This window comes from Balaenoptera musculus, chromosome 8, assembly GCF_009873245.2.
Source record: "Balaenoptera musculus isolate JJ_BM4_2016_0621 chromosome 8, mBalMus1.pri.v3, whole genome shotgun sequence".
NCBI lineage: Eukaryota > Metazoa > Chordata > Mammalia > Artiodactyla > Balaenopteridae > Balaenoptera > Balaenoptera musculus.
In genome coordinates this window covers 69,288,404-69,311,093 of record NC_045792.1, presented here as the reverse complement: position 1 = coordinate 69,311,093, position 22,690 = coordinate 69,288,404, and the positions used below count along the sequence as shown (strand labels likewise).

Here is a 22,690-nt window from a genome sequence, read left to right as displayed (position 1 = left end):
TTTTTTTTGGCTGGGCCAGAAACAAGTTTGCTGCATTAGCACACCAGATATAATGGTCAGCCTGCACAGATGTCTCTGCACCTGTCCCCAGCCCTTTCTTCACCACCACTGTCCCACTAATTGTTAGATATAGCCAGAATAGACATATATATATGTATATATGTATGTATGTATATGAATCTAGGAACCTTCATCTGTGAGGAGTTGTGTTGACAGAACCCAGATAAACTGAAACGCTGGTCCTCCGAGGGCTAATAAAACCCCAGCACAGCTCGGTTACCCTGGATTTCTGTGCTGTATTGCAGTTTTCTTAACAGCAAATGTGTCTCTTCCTTCTTCGGAGAATGTGGTATTATACAGGGGAGTGGGTAGTAGCAGTATTTTTTAAGAGTCTAACCTTACAAGCCTCTAATAATGCATCCTGTATATGCAGATATCCTGTCCAGTCTCAACTCCCCTGCCCTGTTTGGGGATCAGGATACAGTGATGAAAGCTATTCAGGAGGCTCGGAAGATGCGAGAACAGATCCAGCGGGAGCAACAGCAGCAACAGCCGCATGGTGTTGATGGGAAACTGTCCGCCATGAATAACATGGGGCTGAACAACTGCAGGAATGAAAAGGTAAAGCTTGCTTCCCTCCTTCTCTGGCTCTGCTAGACCCATTGACTCATTTTTATCTGGCTCTTTCCAGGCTCCCAAGCACCAACCTGCAGCCAAAGATTTGGGGTCCTAGCTTGAGGGCTTTCTTGCATCACATTTAATCATTAGTGCTGATTAACAAATACACCCTTTCCCACTTAGTGTGGGTTGCCTCCCAGGTACCCAGCCAGGCACCCAACCTACCTGCCTATTGGTGTTTATCTGTCCCATTCCAAAAGATTTAGAAATATCTTATAATAAAGGGGATGTATGAGGTTACAAGACTATCAGAATATTAAAAAAGGAAGAAGCATATATGCTCACAATGAAGGCTAATACATTACCATGACTCATCATTGAATTTATTACTAAGCTTCCTATCTGCCTGAGCAAAATAGAAAACAAAGCAACTTACAAAATGTATTCATTTATTTTTTGATTCAACAAATTATTTATCGAGTGCTTATTCTGTAATAGACACTGTTCTAGGCACCGGAGATACAACAGTGAACAAATCAGACAAAAATCTATGTTCTCATAGAGCTTACATTCTAATAGGGGAACACAGATGAGGAAAAAATAAACAATTAAATACATAATGAGTAATGTCAGTAACATCAGGAGGTGACTCAATGCCATGAGAAAAATGGAAGCAAGTTAAGGGAATAGGGAGTTATAGGATTGTTCTTTTAGATAGGCTGGTAGGGACTCTGCGGAAGTGTTACGGAGTAGAGAGATCTGAAGGAACCCCTGTGCAGGCCACATGAAGAGCGTCCAGGCAGTGGGAACAATAAGCTTAGAAGCTCTTAGAGTGTAGGACCAGCAACAAGGAGGCCAGCGTGGCAAGAGCAGCTTGAGGGAAGGGAGAGCAGTGGGACGTGAAGTAAAGTGATAGCCTGGGGTAGAGTGTGTTAGACCTGTAGGCCTTGGAAAGGCTTTGTGTTTCACTCTGAGTCCGATGGGAATTCCTAGACTGGTTTTGTCCAAGGCATTGACATGATCTGATTTACATATAAAAGGATCATTCTGCCTAGTGTGCAAGAACAGACTGCAGGAGGTTAAGAATGGAAATAGGCAGACCAGTTGAGAGGCTATTGTCATACACTGGGTGAAAAATTCTGATTATTTGATGAATGAATGATCCTTGCCATTCCTTGGATTGTCTCTGCATCACTCCAGTTTCTGCCTCCCTCTTCACATGGCTATCTTCCCTCTGTGTATGTCCCCCTTTCTCCAAATCTCCCTCTTCTTATAAGGACATAAGTCATTGGATTTAGGGTCCACCCTAATCCAGTGTGACCTTATTTTAACTTGATTATATCTGCAAAGCCCCCATTTCCTATAGATAAATAGATAGATTATATAAATATATAATATGTTAAATTAATCATTATTTGCCTCCTCCCTCCCCCACCTTGATTGATCTCTTGGCGGGAGGTTCACATCAGGTCAGAGAGAAACTGTCTGGGGGAATGGTGGGTCTTTTGGTGTTGGTTAAGCCATAAACTTTTATATATTGGGGACCTGCTATGCACATGCCAGTCACCGGATCTGCTCAGTTAGGTGCCCCACTCCCCATTAAGTGCTCCATCCTTGGCAGTGGGCTCACAAAGCAGAGCCCCTCTTTAAGAACTGCCTTAGTAGATGGTTACATATACAGTAAGATTTCAGGACCACAAGAAAAGAAAAGCCTTGCCCCCAAACCTTTTCTACCACTCTGAAACTAGAGATAAACACAGTCAATCTTTTGACCTAAGACACTATACTATGCTCAGTGAGCACCATGAAATAGTAACAGATTTAATCTTAATGTGAATAACTGTAAGATATTTTTGGGGGACCTAGATAGGTAAACACATTTTGGCATAGGGATACTGGGTGGGAAATTGGGTAAAAAACAAGCGAATGGGTACATGCACCAGAGACCATCTCCTCCTACCTTACAGTTTTGTCAATGGTTAATCCTAAAATTAATATGAGAAGGATGTCAGTGATTTGTTTAACTGAGTCTTTTAAAATGTATTAGTTTTCAAATGAGAGTAGTATATGCTTACTGAAAATTCTAATAATACAGACAGATACATGGTCAAAAGCTAATTACCCTCCTCACCCCATTAACTATCATTAATGATTCAGAAGTTTTCTTTGCATATGCAAGAAAGTATTAATGAGTTTAAAACTATATATTCTCACTTGGAATGGTGGGCACCGAGTTGTCACTTACCAGCTGTGTGATATTTGGTAAGTTGAATAACTTCTCTGAATCTCAAGTTCTTCATCTGTAATGTGAGGGTAGTAATCTGGGCTACAATGAAGTAAGATATATATGAATATACCTAGCAAAGCTCCTGGTACAGAGTAAGCACTTTCTTATGTTTCCCATAACTTGTAGACTAAACTATGGGTGATCTTTGAAGATATAGAACAAATGTACTATTTTGTCACAGATATGAGCTCCTCACATAATAATGGAAGGGTCAGCAGAAGGAAACAGAGTTAGATTTTTCAGAAGTTGGCATATTGACCAACTCACATAGTTAAACTCCTTTCTAACTGAGTTGATGCACAAAACTATGGAAACTTCAGATTTATTAGGTTAGATCACGGTTTCTCAGCCTCAGCATTATTGGCATTTTTGGCTGGAGAATTCTTTGTCATGGGTGGCTAATCTGGCCTCTACTCATTAGATGCCAGTAGTAGCACCACTCCTTTTGTGACAACTGAAAATGTCTCCAGACATTGCTAAATGTCCCCTATTGGGGGAGGGAGGACAAAATTACCCCTAGTTGAAAAATCACTGGGCTAAATAAATATATTTAGAATTAATACATTTCAGAAACTTTATTCCACAAAAAAACAAGTTATTTTATTTAAATAATCATACTTGTTTTTAAATTATGAAGAATCATTTGCCTTTGATTAATGTTATGAATGAGATATTTCTTTGAAAAATGCATCTAGAAATTTTTGTTTGGAATATTAACATAGAGAATATTTAAAACAGAATGTTATATGCCATTTAGCTTGGGGGGAAAATAAGAAATAAATTCCATATTGTTGCAGCAACTGTGCCTTTCAGTGAAGACCCCCCCCCCCCCCCCGTCACATTAAGCAGGCTTAGACTAGCGGCATCCTGATACGTTTGCACTAAACCTAGGAGTAAATTGACACTGGACATCCCTTGCTTCCTGCAGTGACTCTCTCTGTTTGTCTGACACAGTGACCCTATATGGTTGAATTTATATCATTGGTTGAAGTTCAAGCTTAAGACTATTAACTTCAAATACTACAGGTTAATTTTAAGTATTTCTCATTGACTTTTTGAAATTCACATGGAGGGAAGAAGTCTGAGGCTCCAGAATAATAACACCTGATTTTGTGTTGGAAGCCATGAGAGGGAGATGAGAGATTAGGTTGAGGTTGAAAAATAATAATAATGAATCTTAACTTGTCCTAAAACACATCACACTGAAAGTAATTGAACTCCTGAAGATAAGTGGCAAAGTGGCTTCTACAGAATCAGAAAACCCTGGTTTCCCAGTTGAAGGGAGTTGTTGTCTCAGTAGATGACTTTATTGGGGTTGAATTTGGGCCACCGGAAAAATCCATTATATTCAGGGATGTTGTGCTCACAAGCTCTCCTTTACATGATCTCCCTCCCAAATAATGTCGCTCTTTTGAATGTATATTTGTGGTTGTGTAGGCTTTGTTTAGTTTCTAGACCCAGTATGTATCTATCCTTGTTTGTTAGGTTTGTTGCAGCCAGAAGAGTAAATTAAGAACAATGTTAAAGGGCTCCTGTGATAGTCGATTTGGCTCTCTTATAATCAAAATATCCATCTTAATTTTATGAGGTTTCAGAAGACACTACTTTTTCTTCTGAGAATCATATTTTCTTCTGAGATCAAAGAGGGTAAATATATAATGCGCAGTAAGATTGGTAAAATGGATTGTGGCAAATTCAGTTTACCTGTCTTCAAAATTGTCTTCTTTGGAATTACCTCAGTTTCCTTAAATGTAAAGATCCATAAATTAGATTTCTGAATTTGTTCTTGTAAACCATAATACAGTTTTAGAGAATTTTTCTTAGTGTTTCTGTCATAACACCCTGTAATTTATAAAGCATATCTCATCACGCTCATATTTGGACATATTTTTACAAATGAGCATGTCACAGATTTGAGTTCCCTGAGAAGCAGACTGTGAGATGGAGATTAGCGAGCAGGTTTATTGGGGGGTGCTCTTTCTGATCGCCACCTGTAGAAGGGAAAGGATGAAAGCAGAATAGGACTGTGATGCAGTCTTAACCAAAGCCTTAGCCAACCTCATGTGAAGCTTTGAGATGGCCATGGCCATGCAGAATTGTCCCAAGTTGGATGGAGGGGGTGAGCTTTTATACACTTGTATCAACCAGTCATTGGATGAGGGTTACCCTGGGAAGGGGACATAACCTTAGGTGATGTGACTCTCTTTAGTGCCGAAGAGGGCCTCGAGCTGAGGGTGAGCAGCAACGTTCCCTGCAGCTGAGGAAATAAATCGGTCCTGAAGGGGGATCTGGGCAATGCATCACAATGTCCACTGTAGAGTTGTTTTTGTGACATTTACCAACATTAGATGTGTATAAAACATGCTTTGTATGTTTCATAACTGAGGGGAAACATTTACCACACAGGCATAGGGGTGCTTGTGTCTTTATGACACATACGGAATCACATATATGTCCATATGAATACATGTTTACCCGTGGCGTATTTCACTTTATTGGGTAAACCCCTATTTTGACACTTTAAAATGAAACATTGTTGACTTGATCAGCCAGAACGGCACCAGTGGAGTTGTTCTGGTTGGCTGTGTCACAGGATATTTAGGGTCTGTTAAATACATAGACTGTAGGGACAAGAGACTGTAACGGCGCCTTAGGAGCTGTCATGCGCCATCATTTCAGCATAGCTGCTGTGCATGGATCATGAGTGTCTTGCCCGCCGAAGTCTAAGTTACTTCCCTGGGTTTTAGCTTTCCACAGCAAGAACACCAGCCACCTCCCGTAGTACCAGGGCAATTAGATCATATTATAGGCTAACTGCTTACCAAATTTTGTTGTTTGACACCTCTAAGACAGAATTTCAGTCAGAACAATACACTGCAGAATTTTAGATAGGCAGCTTCTAAATGTCCTTAGAGCTAAGCTAAGCGCATCTGGCTTGAAGAGAGGCAAGGCAGGGTGGGCCTTCTTAGTGTTAAAGTGCGTTTTGTAACTTTTTTGACTTCCTTGATGTTTGAATGCTGACTCGGTGATTGGTTAGAGCACTTTCCTGCACAGGTATTTTGTAACTTAGGTATCTGGTTATTTTGGTCATCTTAATAACCTTGAGGAGCCAGAAGACTGATTACCTACTGATCAGAGTTGCTCATAAATAGGCCGATTACACATTATACATGTGGCCTGAACTGCTGTCCCCTTCATCTTCTGCGAATCTCTTAAGAAAAATTCTTGACCTTATCGGATGTCAAAATGAGCTACCATGAACACTATTATTACACTCTCTCTGCCTCTGAAGTATATTTGTGGGATTAAAACTGTAGAGTGAAAGAACTGGAGGGGACATAACATCTGATCTGGTCCAATAGCTTCAATTCACAGACAGGAAAACTGAGACCTAAAGAAAGAAAATGACTTACCCATGGTCACATAGTGGGTTCGTGTCAGAGCAGGAATTAAATCTCAGCTTTCCTAATTCTTAATCAATGATATTTCTATTTATAGAACAGTATTAAATTCATTTACTAATTTTCTGTGAGCTCTTTTAAGCTTATTACGTACAAAAGTACTTTTTACATTTGCAATCCAAAACCTTTGATGGAATAAGACAGGGTAAAAATAAACAGAAACAGTGAAGCAGAAAAGCACTGAGACCCCCGCTTCCTGTAGACTTTTCACCTTCTGTCTGGGTAGGGCATTCTTCCCTACCATGATGTCCATTGGTTCTGGCTCTGGAAAGATATCAGTCAGAAAACAGAAGATCAAATGATGCTAGTACAGACAAAGAGACAGAAGAGGTGGCTAGACCAGGAGCAGTAATAGAATTAGAGGCCACACGGTGTATTGGAAAGAGCATGGGTTTTGGAGTTGGTTAATCCTGTGTCTCAGTTTCTAGGATTAATCTTGGAAGCAGCCTGTACTGTTTTCTAACAGTGTTATTTAAGTAAGTTACTTAACCTCTGTGAGTCTCAATGAACATACCTATAAAATGGAGATAATTATCCTTTCCTTGAAGGATCGTTTTGAGGGAAAACATATGTAGAGCACATATCTGGCACAGGAGGTGCTCCGTTAATATTAGGTCCTTTTCCACTTTAGAACCTCAGACAGGTGGTCAAACCTGTTGTTAACTTTATTAAATTTTCACTCTTTGACACTCTCCAAAGGTGAATGGATTAACCTACTGCTCCTTGGAGCCAAAATGTCTTAAGATAGAGTAGAAGGTTAGTTAGAAGCTAGCAGGCACCTTCTTACAAACTCAAGATATGCATTTTTCTTTTTCACTCTTAAAGTAACTTGTATACCCTAGTTACTTGCTAGGATCTGCTCATAGCCAACATGATAATGTTCAGATTTTATAATATTAGTGTGCTAGGGAGCTTTTGTTCCTACTAATTTAATATATACTTTAATATATTTCCAGAAAAATCAGAATTTCAATCTATGATTTTTGAGAATACTTAACCTGATTCTTGATAACTATATGCATTTCTCATGCCAAAATTATATTTTTTCAATCAAGTAAATAGGAAAATAATAATCCAGTCACTAAGGCACATTGTAAACTTGTTCCTGTATGTTCAAGAAAGCAGTTGTTCATTTTTTACAAGTGTAGATTCTTGCTTCTCACCCATACTTTGCAAAAACATCAGAATAGTACATTAGTATTACACTGATGTAATACTGCCCCCTTTTATTGGAATTGAAAAACATACTGGACGTCTTCTGCTTCACATTGTCAGTTGCCACAGCTCCTTGTTACTTATACAATTGATTCAGATATTCATTGTTGCATGACAGGATAAGTTCAGACAGAAGATCAATATAGTTGTACAACAATAAGTGAAAGGGGATTGTGAGCAAATTATTTAGCAAAGTGTGTTTGGAATAAATGAGTTTCTTATATAGCACAAAAACTAGTGAGGTTACTCCAAAGGAGTACATAGTATTGATTAATCAGGATGGTAATTTTTGTGAGCAGTTGACTAACATGTTCAGTTGTGCTTTTGTGTATGTCAACTTATTCCCAAGATATTGACAACTTGTACTATGAGCGGTTTGGGCATATTAGAGATTTTACAGTAAGGGGACAAATTCTAATTATAGCATCCTCTTTTGCAAAGCAGAGCAATAGTTGGGTTTTTAAAAAAAATTATTCAGTTAATTTATTTATTTTTGGCTGCATAGGGTCTTTGTTGCTGCGCGTGGGCTTTCTCTAGTTGTGGTGAGCGGGGGCCGCTCTTTTTTGTGGTGCGCGGGCTTCTCACTGCGGTGGCTTCTCTTGTTGTGGAGCATGGGCTCTAGGCGCGCGGGCTTCAGTAGTTGTGGTGCATGGGCTCTAGAGCGGAGGCTCAGTAATTGTGGCTCACGGGCCCAGTTGCTCCGCGGCATGTGGGATCTTCCCAGACCAGGGCTCGAACCCGTGTCCCCTGCATTGGCAGGCAGATTCTCAACCACTGCGCCACCAGGGAAGCCCCAATAGTTGGTTTTTTAAAAAAAGTTTATGTAGTACTTTTCACATCCTGACAAGAAACATTTTTATAGTGCTTCTATGTTTCAAAAATATTATCACATGTGTTATCTCTCTTGAACCTTTCCAAATTCAGGGATATAGATAATACTGTCCTTGTTTTGCAGATTAGGGACCTAACACCAGCTCTAGATCACTTTGCTCCATCATTACCTCTCTATCGTCTCAGTTGTTCCCTACATCTCTGTGAGATTGACAGGGCAATTTTAGCTAAAATCTAAAACAAGACATACATCTGAGTTTCAAACATCAATTTTAACGAAGTGAATGCTAAAATCATGAGATAAAGCAGTCTACCTAGATATATATGCTTCATGCATATTTCTTGTAAAGGAGTAACTAACTATATGTATACTTGTGATAGTGTTTTTCTAAAACAGCATACAAAGGTCAAAAATGCCATAAATTATTAAAAAAATGTAAGTTTTATTAGTGTTAGGCTTTACATTTGAACCAATAACATTGAACAACTAAACAGTGCTGCATATAGACTCCTGGCTATCATTAAGTTCAATGTTATTGTTAAGTTCCTTTTATTTTTGTTGTCAGGGTTATTTGATTGGTTACCTAGCTACTAGTTTAAGACCCAATTCATAAAAAACAACAACAAACTTGTTTGGCTCTTCTCTTCTCCTCAGGTTAAATGGAATGAATGGTGAGAATTTATCTCAGTTTAAAAGGTTCAAGATACTTCCTAGGGTTGGGGTAGCGGGGAGGAGTAAATATAAGACTTTTAGTTTTGTTTACAACATATTTTTTAAATCAAAAGGTCATGTCCAATAAAGATGCAGACATAGAGAATGGACTTGAGGACACGGGGAGGGGGAAGGGTAAGCTGGGACGAAGTGAGAGAGTGTCATGGACATATATACACTACCAAATGTAAAACAGATAGCTGGTGGGAAGCAGCCACATCGCACAGGGAGATCAGCTCCGTGCTTTGTGACCACCTAGAGGGGTGGGATAGGGAGGGTGGGAGGGAGATGCAAGAGGGAGGGGATTTGGGGATATATGTATACATACAGCTGATTCACTTTGTGATACAGCAGAAACTAACACACCATTGTAAAGCAAGATTTAAAAAAAAAAAGGCCATGTCCAGTTAAAGGACCTCCCAGTGAAAGGGTTAAAATTTGACACATCACAGTTAATAATTTTGCGTAAAGAGTTGTTGGTTTGGGCATGTATGGAGCAAATTTATTAATAATAAGAATGTTATAGCCCTAACCTCCCACTATGGCAAGTACTTTCTAATCCTTAATCCTTCTAGATCTAATCTCTTAGTCCTTCTAGATCAGCTATTCTCAACTTTTTTGGTCCCAGAGCCCCTTTACACACACACACACACACACACATATATATTTATATATATATAAATATTTATAATATGTAATATTAAAACTTAAAAATTATTTATTCATTTAAAAATCATAATAAAACCATTAGATGTTAATGTAAATAACATTTTTTAGTATTAAATATATTTTTCAAAATAAAAAATAGTAAAAAGAATGGCTTTGTTTTAGCTTTTTGCAAATCTCTCTAATGTCTGGCTTAGTAGTAGACAAGCTTGATTCTTATTTCTGCTTCTGCATTCAGTCTGTTGCTTTATCTCAAAGCCATGTAACTTTCTTTCTTTCTTCCTTCCTTCCTTTCTTTCTTTCTTTCTTTCAACATCTTTATTGGAGTATAATTGCTTTACAATGGTGTGTTAGTTTCTGCTTTACAACAAAGTGAATCAGCTATACCTATACAGACATCCCCATATCTCCTCCCTCTTGCATCTCCCTCCCTCCCACCCTCCCTATCCCACCCCTCTAGGTGGTCACAAACCACCGAGCTGATCTCCCTGGGCTATGCAGCTGCTTCCCACTAGCTATCTATTTTACATTTGGTAGTGTATATATGTCCATGCCACTCTCTCACTTCGTCCCAGCTTACCCTTCCCCCTCCCCGTGTCCTCAAGTCTCTTCTCTACATCTGTGTCTTTATTCCTGTCCTGCCCCTAGGTTCTTCAGAACCATTTTTTTTTAGATTCCATATGTATGTATTAGCATACAGTATTTGTTTTTCTCTTTCTGACTTACTACACTCTGTATGACAGTCTCTAGGTCCAGCCACCTCACTACAAATAACTCAATTTCATTTCTTTTAAAGGCTGAGTAATATTCCATTGTATATATGTGACACATCTTTTTTCTGCATTCATCTGTCGAGGGACACTTAGGTTGCATCCATGTCCTGGCTATTGTAAATAGAGCTGCAGTGAATATTGTGGTACATGACTCTTTTTGAATTATGGTTTTGTCAGGGTATATGTCCAGTACTGGGATTGCTGGGTCATATGGTAGTTCTATTTTTAGTTTTTTAAGGAACTTCCATTTTGTTCTGCATAGTGTCTGTATCAATTTACATTCCCACCAACAGTGCAAGAGGGTTCCCTTTTCTCCACACCCTCTCCAGCATCTATTGTTTGTAGATTTTTTGATCATGGCCATTCTTACTGGTGTGAGGTGATACCTCATTGTAGTTTTGATTTACATTTCTCTAATGATTAGTGATGTTGAGCATCCTTTCATGTGTTTGTTGACAATGTGTATATCTTCTTTGGAGGAATGTCTGTTTAGGTCTTCCGCCCATTTTTGGATTGGGTTATTTGTTTTTTGATATTGAGCTGCGTGAAGTGTTTGTATATTTTGGAGATTAATCCTTTGTCAGTTGCTTCATTTGCAAATACTTTCTCCCATTCTGAGGGTTGTCTTTTTGTCTTGTTTATGGTTTCCTTTGCTGTGCAAAAGCTTTGAAGTTTCATTAGGTCCCATTTGTTTATTTTTGTTTTTATTTCCATTACTCTAGGAGGTGGGTCAAAAAGGATCTTGCTGTGATTTATGTCATAGAGTATTCAGCCTATGTTTTCCTCTAGGAGTTTTATAGTGACTGGTCTTACATTTAGGTCTTTAATCCATTTTGAGTTTATTTTTGTGTATAGTGTTAGAGAGTGTTCTAATTTCATTCTTTTACATGTAGCTGTCCAGTTTTCTCAGCACCACTTATTGAAGAGGCTGTCTTTTCTCCATTGTGTACTCTTGCCTCCTTTATCAAAGGTAAGCTTACCATATGTGCATGGGTTTATCTCTAGGCTTTCTATCCTGTTTCGTTGATCTATATTTCTGTTTTTGTGCCAGTACCATACTGCCTTGATTATTGTAGCTTTGTAGTATAGTCTGAAGTCAGGGAGCCTGATCCCTCCAGCTCCGTTTTTCTTTCTCAAGATTGCTTTGGCTATTTGGGGTCTTTTGTGTTTCCATTCAAATTGTGAATTTTTTTGTTCTAGTTCTGTGAAAAATGCCATTGGTAGTTTGATAGGGACTGCATAGAATCTGTAGATGGTTTTGGGTAGTATAGTCATTTTCACAATGTTGATTCTTCCAATCCAGAAACATGGTATATCTCTCCATCTGTTTGTATCATCTTTAATTTCTTTCATCAGTGTCTTATAGGTTTCTGCATACAGGTCTTTTGTCTCCTTAGGTAGGTTTATTCCTAGGTATTTTATTCTTCTTGTTGCAATGGTAAATGGGAGTGTTTCCTTAATTTCTTTTTCAGATTTTCATCATTAGTGTATAGGAGTGCAAGAGATTTCTGAGCATTAGTTTTGTGTCGTGCTACTTTACCAAATTCATTGATTAGCTCTAGTAGTTTTCTGGTAGTCTTTAGGATTCTCTATGTATAGTATCATGTCATCTGCAAACAGTGACAGCTTTACTTCTTCTTTTCCGATTTGGATTCCTTTTATTTCTTTTTCTTCTCTGATTTCTGTGGCTAAAACTTCCAAAACTATGTTGAATAATAGTGGTGAGAGTGGACAACCTTGTCTTGTTCCTGATCTTAGAGGAAATGGTTTCTGTTTTTCACCATTGAGAACGATGCTGACTGTGGGTTTGTCATATATGGCCTTTATTATGTTGAGGTAAGTTCCCTCTATGCCTACTTTCTGGAGGGCTTTTATCATAAATAGGTGTTGAATTTTGTCAAAAGCTTTTTCTGCATCTATTGAGATGATCATATGGTTTTTCTCCTTCAGTTTGTTAATATGGTGTATCACATTGATTGATTTGCGTATATTGAAGAATCCTTGCATTCCTGGGATAAACCCCACTTGATCATGGTGTATGATCCTTTTAATGTGCTGTTGGATTCTGTTTGCTAGTATTTTGTTGAGGATTTTTGCATCTGTGTTCATCAGTGATATTGGCCTGTATTTTTGTTTCTTTGTGACATCTTTGTCTGGTTTTGGTCTCAGGGTGATGGTGGCCTCATAGAATGAGTTTGGGAGTGTTCCTCCCTCTGCTATATTTTGGAAGAGTTTGAGAAGGATAGGTGTTAGCTCTTCTCTAAATGTTTCATAGAATTCGCCTGTGAAGCCATCTGGTCCTGGGCTTTTGTTTGTTGGAAGATTTTTAATCACAGTCTCAATTTCAGTGCTTGTGATGGGTCTGTTTATATTTTCTATTTCTTCCAGCTTCAATCTCAGAATGTTGTGTTTTTCTAAGAATTTGTCCATTTCTTCCAGGTTGTCCATTTTATTGGCATATAGTTGCTTGTAGTAATCTCTCATGATCCTTTGTATTTCTGCCGTGTCAGTTGTTACTTCTCCTTTTTCATTTCTAATTCTGTTGATTTGAGTCTTCTCCCTTTCTTTCTTGATGAGTCTGGCTAATGGTTTATCAATTTTGTTTATCTTCTCAAAGAACCAGCTTTTATTTTTATTGATCTTTGCTATTGTTTCCTTCATTTCTTTTTCATTTATTTCTGATCTGATCTTTATGATTTCTTTCCTTCTGCCAACTTTGGGGTTTTCTTGTTCTTCTTTCTCTAATTGCTTTAGGTGTAAGGTTAGGTTGTTTATTTGAGATGTTTCTTGTTTCTTGAGGTAGGATTGTATTGCTATAAACTTCCCCCTTAGAACTGGTTTTGCTGCATCCCATAGGTTTTGGTTGTCGTGTTTTCATTGTCATTTGTTTCTAGGTATTTTTTGATTTCCTCTTTGATTTCTTCAGCGATCTCTTGGTTATTAAGTAGTGTATTGTTTAGCCCCCATGTGTTTGTATTTTTTACAGATTTTTTTCCTGTAATTGATATCTAGTCTCATAACATTGTGGTTGGAAAAGATACTTCATACAATTTCAATTTTCTGAAATTTACCAAGGCTTGATTTGTGACCCAGGATATGATCTATCCTGGAGAATGTTCCATGAGCACTTGAGAAGAAAGTGTATTCTGTTGTTTTTGGATGGAATGTCCTATAAATATCAATTAAGTCCATCTTGTTTAATGTGTCAGTTAAAACTTGTGTTTCCTTATTTATTTTCATTTTGGATGATCTGTCCATTGGTGAAAGTGGGGTGTTAAACTCCCCTACTATTATTGTGTTACTGTCTATTTCCCCTTTTATGGCTTTTAGCATTTGGCTTATGTATTTAGGTGCTCCTATGTTGGGTGCATAAATATTTACAATTCTTATATCTTCTTCTTGGATTGATCTCTTGATCATTATGTAGTGTCCTTCTTTGTCTCTTGTAATAGTCTTTATTTTAATGTCTATTTTGTCTGATAAGAGAATTGCTACTCCAGCTTTCTTTTAATTTCCATTTGCATGGAATATCTTTTCCCATCCCCTCACTTTCAGTCTGTATGTGTCCCTAGGTCTGAAGTGGGTCTCTTGTAGACAGAATATATACGGGTCTTGTTTTTGTAGCCATTCAACCAGTCTATGTCTTTTGGTTGAAGCATTTAATCCATTTACATTTAAGGTAATTATCGATATGTATGTTCCTATTACCATGTTCTTAACTGTTTTGGGTTTGTTATTTTAGGCCTTTCCCTTCTCTTGTGTTTCCTGCCTAGAGAAGTTCCTTTAGCATTTGTTGTAAAGCTGGTTTGGTGGTGCTGAATTCTCTGAGTTTTTGCTTGTCTGTAAAGGTTTTAATTTCTCCATTGAATCTGACTGATATCCTTGCTGGGTAGAGTAATCTTGGTTGTATGTTCTTCCCTTTCATCACTTTAAATATGTCTTGCCACTCCCTTCTGGCTTGCAGAGTTTCTGCTGAAAGATAAGCTGGTAACCTTATGGGGATTCCCTTATATGTTATTTGTTGTTTTTCCCGTGCTGCTTTTAATATTTCTTTGTGTTTAATTTTTGATAGTTTGATTAATATGTGTCTTGGTGTGTTTCTCCTTGGATTTATCCTGTATGGGACTTTCTGTGCTTCCTGGACTTGATTGACTATTTCCTTTCCTATATTAGGGAAGTTTTCAACTATAATCTCTTCAAATATTTTCTCAGTCTGGTTTTTTTTTTCTCTTTTTCTTCTAGGACCTCTATAATTTGAATGTTGGTGCATTTAATGTTGTCCCAGAAGTCTCTGAGACTCTCCTCAATTCTTTTCATTGTTTTTCCTTTATTCTGCTCTACGGTAGTTATTTCCACTATTTTATCTTGCAGGTCACTTATCCGTTCTTCTGCCTCAGTTATTCTGCTATTGATTCCTTCTAGAGAATTTTTAATTTCATTTATTGTGTTGTTCATCATTGTTTGCTTGCTCTTTAGTTCTTCTAGGTCCTTGTTAAATGTTCCTTGTATTTTGTCCATTCTGTTTACAAGATTTTGGATCATCTTTACTATCATTACTCTGAATTCTTTTTCCAGTAGATTGCCTATTTCCTCTTCATTTGTTTGGTCTGATGGGTTTTTACCTTGCTCCTTCATCTGCTGTGTTTCTCTGTCTTCTCATTTTGCTTAACTTACTGTGTTTGGGGTCTCCTTTTTGCAGGCTGCAGGTTCGTAGTTCCCATTGTTTTTGTGTCTGCCCCCAGTAGCTAAGGTTGGTTCAATGGGTTGTGTAGGCTTCCTGGTGGAGAAAACTGGTGCCTGTGTTCTGGTGGATGAGGCTGGATCTTGTCTTTCTGGTGGGCAGGACCATGTCTGGTGGTGTGTTTTGGGGTGCCTGTGACCTTATTATGATTTTAGGCAGCCTCTCTGCTAATGGGTGGGGTTGTGTTCCTGTCTTGCTAGTTGTTTGGCATAGAGTGTCCAGTACTGTAGCTTGCTGATTGTTGAGTGGAGCTGGGTCTTAGCATTGAGATGGAGACCTCTGGGAGAGCTTTTGCCATTTGATATTATGTGGAGCTGGGAGGTCTCTGGTGGACCAATGTCCTGAACTCGGGTCTCCCACCTCAGAGACACAGGCCTGACACCCGGCCGGAGCACCAAGACCCTGTCATCCACATGGTTCTTTATTCCAACCAATCCTCCCTCTTCTGCTACTTGGCAGAGTGGCCATTAGGCACCTCATGCAGATGGCTCACTGAGGGCATTCTGTCCTTATCACCTGACGGTTAACATGTCCTCAATTCAGTTGATTGAGCAGAGTCTATTCACAGTACTGAGCAGTGGCAAGATTCAGTAATGTCAGCCATGTAACTTCTGAGAAATTCCATTGTACACTCATGAAAGAATAGGAATGAAAAAGGCAAATAATGTCTTAGTATTATTATGAGACTAGTTTTGGTCTAGTGGATCCTCTAAAAGGGTCTTTGAGATTTCCAGAGGCATACTTTGAATACATGTTATTCTAGATCATGGAATATATGTACCTACAGTGTGTGTTTTAAGTGTATTCCCGTTAACTTTAAGAACAGCCTTCAATGATCAAACATTGTAAACAGATATGATTATTGGTTTTATTCTATTTGAATTAAGGAGCCAAAAGTTAATAAAATTCTATTACTTATATTTATACCTTACCTTTATGTGAAAACAATTTTGGGTGGTTTGCAGTGATACATGTAATAAAAACAAGATAAAAACTAAATAGAAAAAGAGTCAGTGGTATAGACTGTAGCCTATTCTTAAGTGACTTCCTCCTGAAATGAAAAAAAAAAAAAAACTAAATAGAGAGGAGATAGTAGGAAAGAAAAATTAAGGATAGGAAAATAAGGTAAATAAGATAAAGCTGGGGTAAGGTAAGTGAACAAAAAGTCTTGTCATGCATATTTTTTTTAAATTGGAGTATAGTTGCTTTTGTCATACATATTTACATAATTGCTAGAGATGGGCCACAGACTTGACCGTGAGCTTCTTGGTAACCAAGCAAAAAGAAAATGTGTTACAAGATCCACAGTATTTCTACTATATAGATACAACAGTTTCTCAGAAGAAACATGGGTGTTCTCCTATGGGTCTTCATAAAAGCTTGAGACATACTCAAGAATGTTCCTATAATATTCAGTTTAAGAACTACAATAATTTTGCAGGCTGTTTCTTAACAGACCTTGTCATTTATCTATTAGATCCATTCATTTTTAACTAGCTTCATTTGCCTTAGTTTGAGTATTGTGACTGACACTGCATTCTTCTTTATCTCATGAACACTTTTTTTCAATTCCATTTCATTTTAATTAGGTACTTACTATATACAAAGCACAGTATTTGACTTGTGTAGTGGAAAGGTAACCAAGGTTCAATCCAGGCTTACTAAATTAATATATCTCAGAACCTCACTTTCCTCAACAGTGAAAACGTTAGGATTTGAGAATTAAGTCACAATATTCAACCTCCTAGTAAATATCTTATATACGTATTAGGCATTTAATAAATATTTCCTCCCTTCCTCGCTCTTTCCCTGTTTCCCTCCCTTCTCTCTCTCTCTCTCCTTCCCCTCATCTCTTCCAACCATCCTCCCTTCCTTCCTAGCTTCCCCATCCACTTGAATAAGGTTGTGGACAAGAGCAAAGGATTTGAAGTTAGACTGCCCCAGTTTCTCCATGTAAGAGATGGGAATATTCATAGTTTCTAAGCACAAGGGGTTGTTGTGAAGATTCAATAAAATAATCCATGTACCAGCCCTCTTCGAGTGCCTGACATATAATTGACAGAAAGGCAGGCTGCAACAGATCATTGCCGTGGCTAGTTTAGGTTTATCTTTATAGATGATTGTGAGCCATTAAAAGTGTTTGTGAATGGGGCACATTTAATCTGAGTTACATTTTAAGAAGAATAACATGGTAGTTTAAAGAAAGGATAGGAGAGACCTTTAGAGAAATGTGGAAAAGTGAAAAGAACATGTGCTTTGGAGTCAGACTGAGCTGGACTTCAGGCTCTGATTCTACTGCTCACTAGCTCTGTAGCCTCTCTGAGCCTCAGTGTCTTCAAACCTGATTAATAGTAGTTTCATTGGTTGGAGAATTAACCAAAAGCCTACAAGGCGAGTGCCTTGGACCATGCCTTTAAAAAATCCATTCCCTTCTCTTTTGTAGGATTTTTGAGAACATTTCTGTAGGTGGAGCTCCATTTGAAATTTATTTAAATCTGCCTTAGATTCTTTTGTATTCCTATCCTTCCTGAGCTTAGAGCCTGTCCTAGTGTCATGGAAGCAGGACTTTTCCAGTGGAAAGACAACCAATATTCAGAAGAAGGATGTGTTACAAATTTAGCATCAAGTGTATCACCCCACATCAGAAAATTCATAAAATATTCCTGAAGAACTCTCAGACTCCAAAGTAGATCAGTTCCACCTAGATAGCCTTTAGGATCCATTCAATGTACTAAACAATTTAAAAGTATCTGAGTTGCAGAAAATTCAAAACACATGTTGTCAGAAATTTTTCAGTTATTTTTAAAAATGCACATTAAAGAAAAATATATATAGCTATGATTCTCAATTGGAACAAAATATTGGGTTTCAAGTCAGTTGATTGCAGAGAAATTTTTAAAGGTAAGACTCAGACCATTTAAATGACAAATTATATTTTTAAAAACCTAGTAAAACTTGAACATTTGAAGTTGGGTTCAGTTTTAAAACACAGACTTAGGAAGGCTGAGCAGGTTCTAAACTATTTTCCTAAGTTTTCACAAAGCTCCTTGAGACAATACGAACTGCCTCCTAAGTCTAACAAAGAATCTGTCTAGATTCTCATTTTTAGACTCCTCAGAGAGACATAAGCTACCACTTGAAAACACACTGTATTATTTTATTATCTGCTTGCCTTTGGGGAACTGGATCCACCTGCATTTCCCTGAGCTGGGAGGCAGTTGCTTTGCTTAAACCATGTGAACTTTCTCCAGACTTGGGCTTCCCACTTCATAGATGTTGGCTTTGTACATCCTGAAGGTTTTCCTCAGGGACCTTTGCCTTGGGAATTAGGGATCTAATGTCTGCTCTGTCCTTGGATTTCTGGGGACCTTAGAAAGATCTCTTAGTCTATTTCCACTCTTATGTAATACTTATCATCACAATAAGTTGATCATATTTTCTTTCTCTGGTCCAACAATGATAAATCTTTTCCCCTCAGAGATATGAAGTTATGAATTTTTTCACTTTTATAGAAGTGTAGTAAAAACTAGTATATTCAGCATTCTCTCAACAGAAACACTATTAGCCAGCAGTTCTTCAGTCTATCACACTATTAGATAATTGAATCGGAGCCAAAAGAGCCCTTAGAGATCATTTAGTATAGCCCTGCATTTTATAGATGAGGAAACTGCAGTGGAAAGAAGTGAAGTGATTTGCCCAATCCAATAACAAGGCATGAGTGAGACCGTGACCAGACCTCATGTCCCTGGCACTCAGTCCTTTGTGCTTTCCAGTTTCTGGGGTGAGGTTTAGGTGCTCCTAAGTTGTTTATGGCGGTGACCCTGAAGCATCATAAAAAGTGCTAAATTCAGTCTTAGTGCTGCTTATATTGTTACATTATAATTCTTGCCAATAGTGGTGTCAAGTGTGACATTAAGTTATGTGTGATAACTTGATTAATCAGAATATTTGGTTAAATGGGACATTTCATTATTCAGCCATGTGTGGCATACAGTAGGCACTCAAAATATTAGCTGATTTAGGTTGATGCCAGTAACAGAATTTTCTGTGCTTATATTTGATGTGGAAGTTTAGTTCCTTACAGCTCAAAATTTTTTAAAGACTCACTTAAGCCTTTGTAGCAGTAGATACAGTGGATGAGGTGGATGACACTTTTTCTTTTCCTAAGAGCTTTCTTTGCTGGTTGCAGTTTTAGGAACGTGATAATAATAACAACCACTAAAATGTCGGTCTTTTTAATCGTTTGAAAAACATTTTTTCCACACTCATGATCACACTTAATCGCAACATCCATCCTCAGAGGTAGAATTTTTATCATTCCTCTCACAGATGAAGATGAGGTTCAGCGCTCAAATCATCTGCTTACGTTAATGCAGGTAGTATCAAAGCTGAGGCTCTTCGAAGTCCCTGATTTCAAATTTCACATTCTTCCACAACAGCAGACAAACTTCACCTTCCTCTCCAATACCAATCTCTGCCCATGTGTTGTGGTGAGTCTTGAATACAAGCTCAGAGACCACATTTAGCTGTGGTTGTACGTGAGTGTGTGTGTGTATGTGTGTGAGTGTGCTGCATCTCTGTGAGTGCCTATGTGTGTCTTTTTCATTGTGAGTATAAATCTGTGTGTGGGTCTGCTTATCTATCTGTGTGAGTCTCTGATCCCTGTGCATAACTTTCTATCTCTGAGTCTGACTGTGTGTGTGCCTGCTACCTGTGTGTGTGCACGTGTGTGTGTACATGTGTGTCTGTCCTTGAGTCTGTCTCTATCTGTGGAAGTAGCTGTCTGCTGTGTGTCTGTCTGTCTGACTGTGTGCGTCTCTGAGTGCCTGTGTATTTGTCAGTATCTCTGTGTTTGTGGGTCTGTCTGAATGTGTGTCTGTCTGTCTGGGTTTGTGTGTCTGCAAGTATATCTGTGTGTCTATGTCTGTGTCTTTCTCTGAATCTATGTTTGTATGTCTGTGTCTGTTGACCTTGGTGTGTACATGTCTGTATATCAGTGTATGTGTGTCTGCTTGTGTAAGTCTCTGCATATGTGTTCTAGTCTTTTTTCTTTATGGAGTTGGGTATTGATAGACTTGATTATTCTCATTGTCAGCTTGTAGGTATAGGGCTGGGTATGGAGAATATATATGAAAACTCTGCACATAGATGTACTTTATGCATTCTTTCCGTCACTGTTTCCCTCTCAGCATTGTCTTAAATCTGGTTGTCAAAATGTGCCATTGGGAGCACTCTGGCAGAAGTTCACTTTTAGCTCAGTTCCAGTTTGCCATCTTTGACATTTGCAACTAAGATTAGAATTTCCCAAAGTGCTGTCTTCCCACTATGGATGGAAATGCTTGCTTTATTTTTGGTGCAACCCTGATTTACACTTTATATCTTTTTAGAAATAACGTCAACAGTATTGGTTCTGAAATAACATGAAGGGTGTCTTGTACAATGCATTGCCCAGTAGCTTTAGTTCCCTATACTCTCTAGGCTGCAGGAGTCCCCTGTAGTTTTCAATGAAGAAGATCACTCTACCATTGTCTTCTTCCAATGCTGAGGATCAATGTAAATTTTATGAAAAGAGAAACCATAAATTTGGGATCTTTTTGTTTATGTTGATATTAAAATACTAATATTAAAATTAATGTCAATTTTTCCATCTGTAAAATGGGGACAAGAAGGCAAGCATCTTCTCTAAAGAATTATTTTAGTGAACTCATATGAAAAATCACATCAGCTTATCAAGAACTTTCTATTCCTTTAAGAAGATGAATTCTCCAATTTTAACAACATTCATAAAAGGGAGGTTGGCAACAAGTTTAATTTTTCTTATTCTAGTCCATTAGTTTGATTGTTGTAAAATGATTTCCCCAGGTCTAGGCAGAACACTGGTAATGGAAGAAGGAACAGGGCTCTTTGAAATCAGTCGTATCCAGGTCCAAAACTCAGCTTCACAGACTAATTGGTGATCTTGTCACTTCAAAACCACGTGTATAACTAGCTGGGTCATCTGGGGCCTGTTACTTTTCTGTGCCTTTGTGTACTCCCTTGGAAGGTGGAAATGATGAATATACCATATAAGACTGTGGAAAAAATTAAATAGGAGACTGTACCTGAAGTAAGGTCGATGCAGACAGATATTATTCTGGCTCCCCTATTGTCGTTTGCAACCATGTGGGAGAACAGGACATTAGGTCGAAGTGCTCAGCATCAGATGTGTGTGGCTTATGGTAGATGCTTGGGATTCAGAGAAATATTGACTAGTCCCTTTCTGTCGTGAAAGAAAAATACAATCTGATTTGGGATATAGGACAGATACATAAAAGGAAACCTGACAAAGTGGGGTCCAAAGTGACAAATGAGTGAAAGGAGCTACAAGGGTAATTAAGCTCATGAAAATCAAAGAGACCCTGCCAATCAATGACTGAGGTGGAAGAGAGGTTCTGTGGAACAGGAGAGACTTGAAATGCCTAAAGAAAGGACAGGAAGGATAGAGTGTGCAGAGAGGAGTGAGCAGCACATGGGGTCCTAGCATGAGTCTGGATGGGGCATGGGCCTCCTCATAAGGAGAACAGTGGCTGGTGGACAGTTCATTCAGGAGAGGAGTGGGCTCTGGGTTAGAGAGGGGGCAGGGTTCAGATGCTAGAAGCCTTGAATGCCTGGCTAAGAAATGTAGCCCAGAGTGTGTGTGTGTGTGTGTGTGTGTGTGTGTGTGTGTGTGTGTGTGTGTGAGTGTGTGTGTGTCTGCGTATGAGAGACAGGGTGGATAGAGGATGAATACTAATGATGGTAGTGGTGGCTGAGGTAAATTGAGTGTATTTCTCTGTATAAATAAGCTTTCAGATAGTTGACCTGTTTGTTACATAAGAACCGTAGAAGCAAATGCTACATGGTTCTCTTCTCAGTGGGAGAAACTCCAGGGTGGTATAGGATTGTAAATCCAAATTAAAACTTGAAATAATTATCATTAACTTATAGGCATTTATAGATGATAAATATTTTTATATAAAAAATTCTCATCTATGAGATAGAGATTATTGTCATCCTCCATTGCAGATTAAAAAACAAAAATCAAAACCACTGAGAATCATGAAGGTAACTTCAGGTTCAAATTCCAGCTCTTCTCTATATAAATTCTATACTTCCCACCATACCTCACTGTGAGGTCACTATAATCGGTAACTTGAAGGAAGAGTCCATGCCTTACTCTTCGTTGTCTCCCTAACACTGAGCCTAAAATGCTCAATCATTATTCATTGATTGATTGCTTGTGGCTAGAGACCAGACTTTGGAAGAAATAGTTACTCTTATGGGGATAAAAATTTGTTTTCATCTGAGTCTGTCTACGCTTTTGTGTATCTGGTCTTCCTCAGACAGAGGAAGTTCACGCTGTAGGAG

At 38.3% G+C, this 22,690-nt stretch overlaps 1 protein-coding gene across 13 annotated transcripts in view; it reads left to right on the top strand.

The window, feature by feature from the left end:
- Positions 1–22,690, top strand: part of SOX6 (SRY-box transcription factor 6) — a 621,895-nt gene that overhangs the window by 540,580 nt on the left and 58,625 nt on the right. For all 13 annotated transcript variants that reach the window (XM_036861756.1, XM_036861767.1, XM_036861768.1 and 10 more), the window contains one exon: positions 434–621. In XM_036861756.1, coding sequence (XP_036717651.1) covers positions 434–621 — 188 coding nt within the window. The remainder of the gene's footprint in view (positions 1–433; positions 622–22,690) is intronic.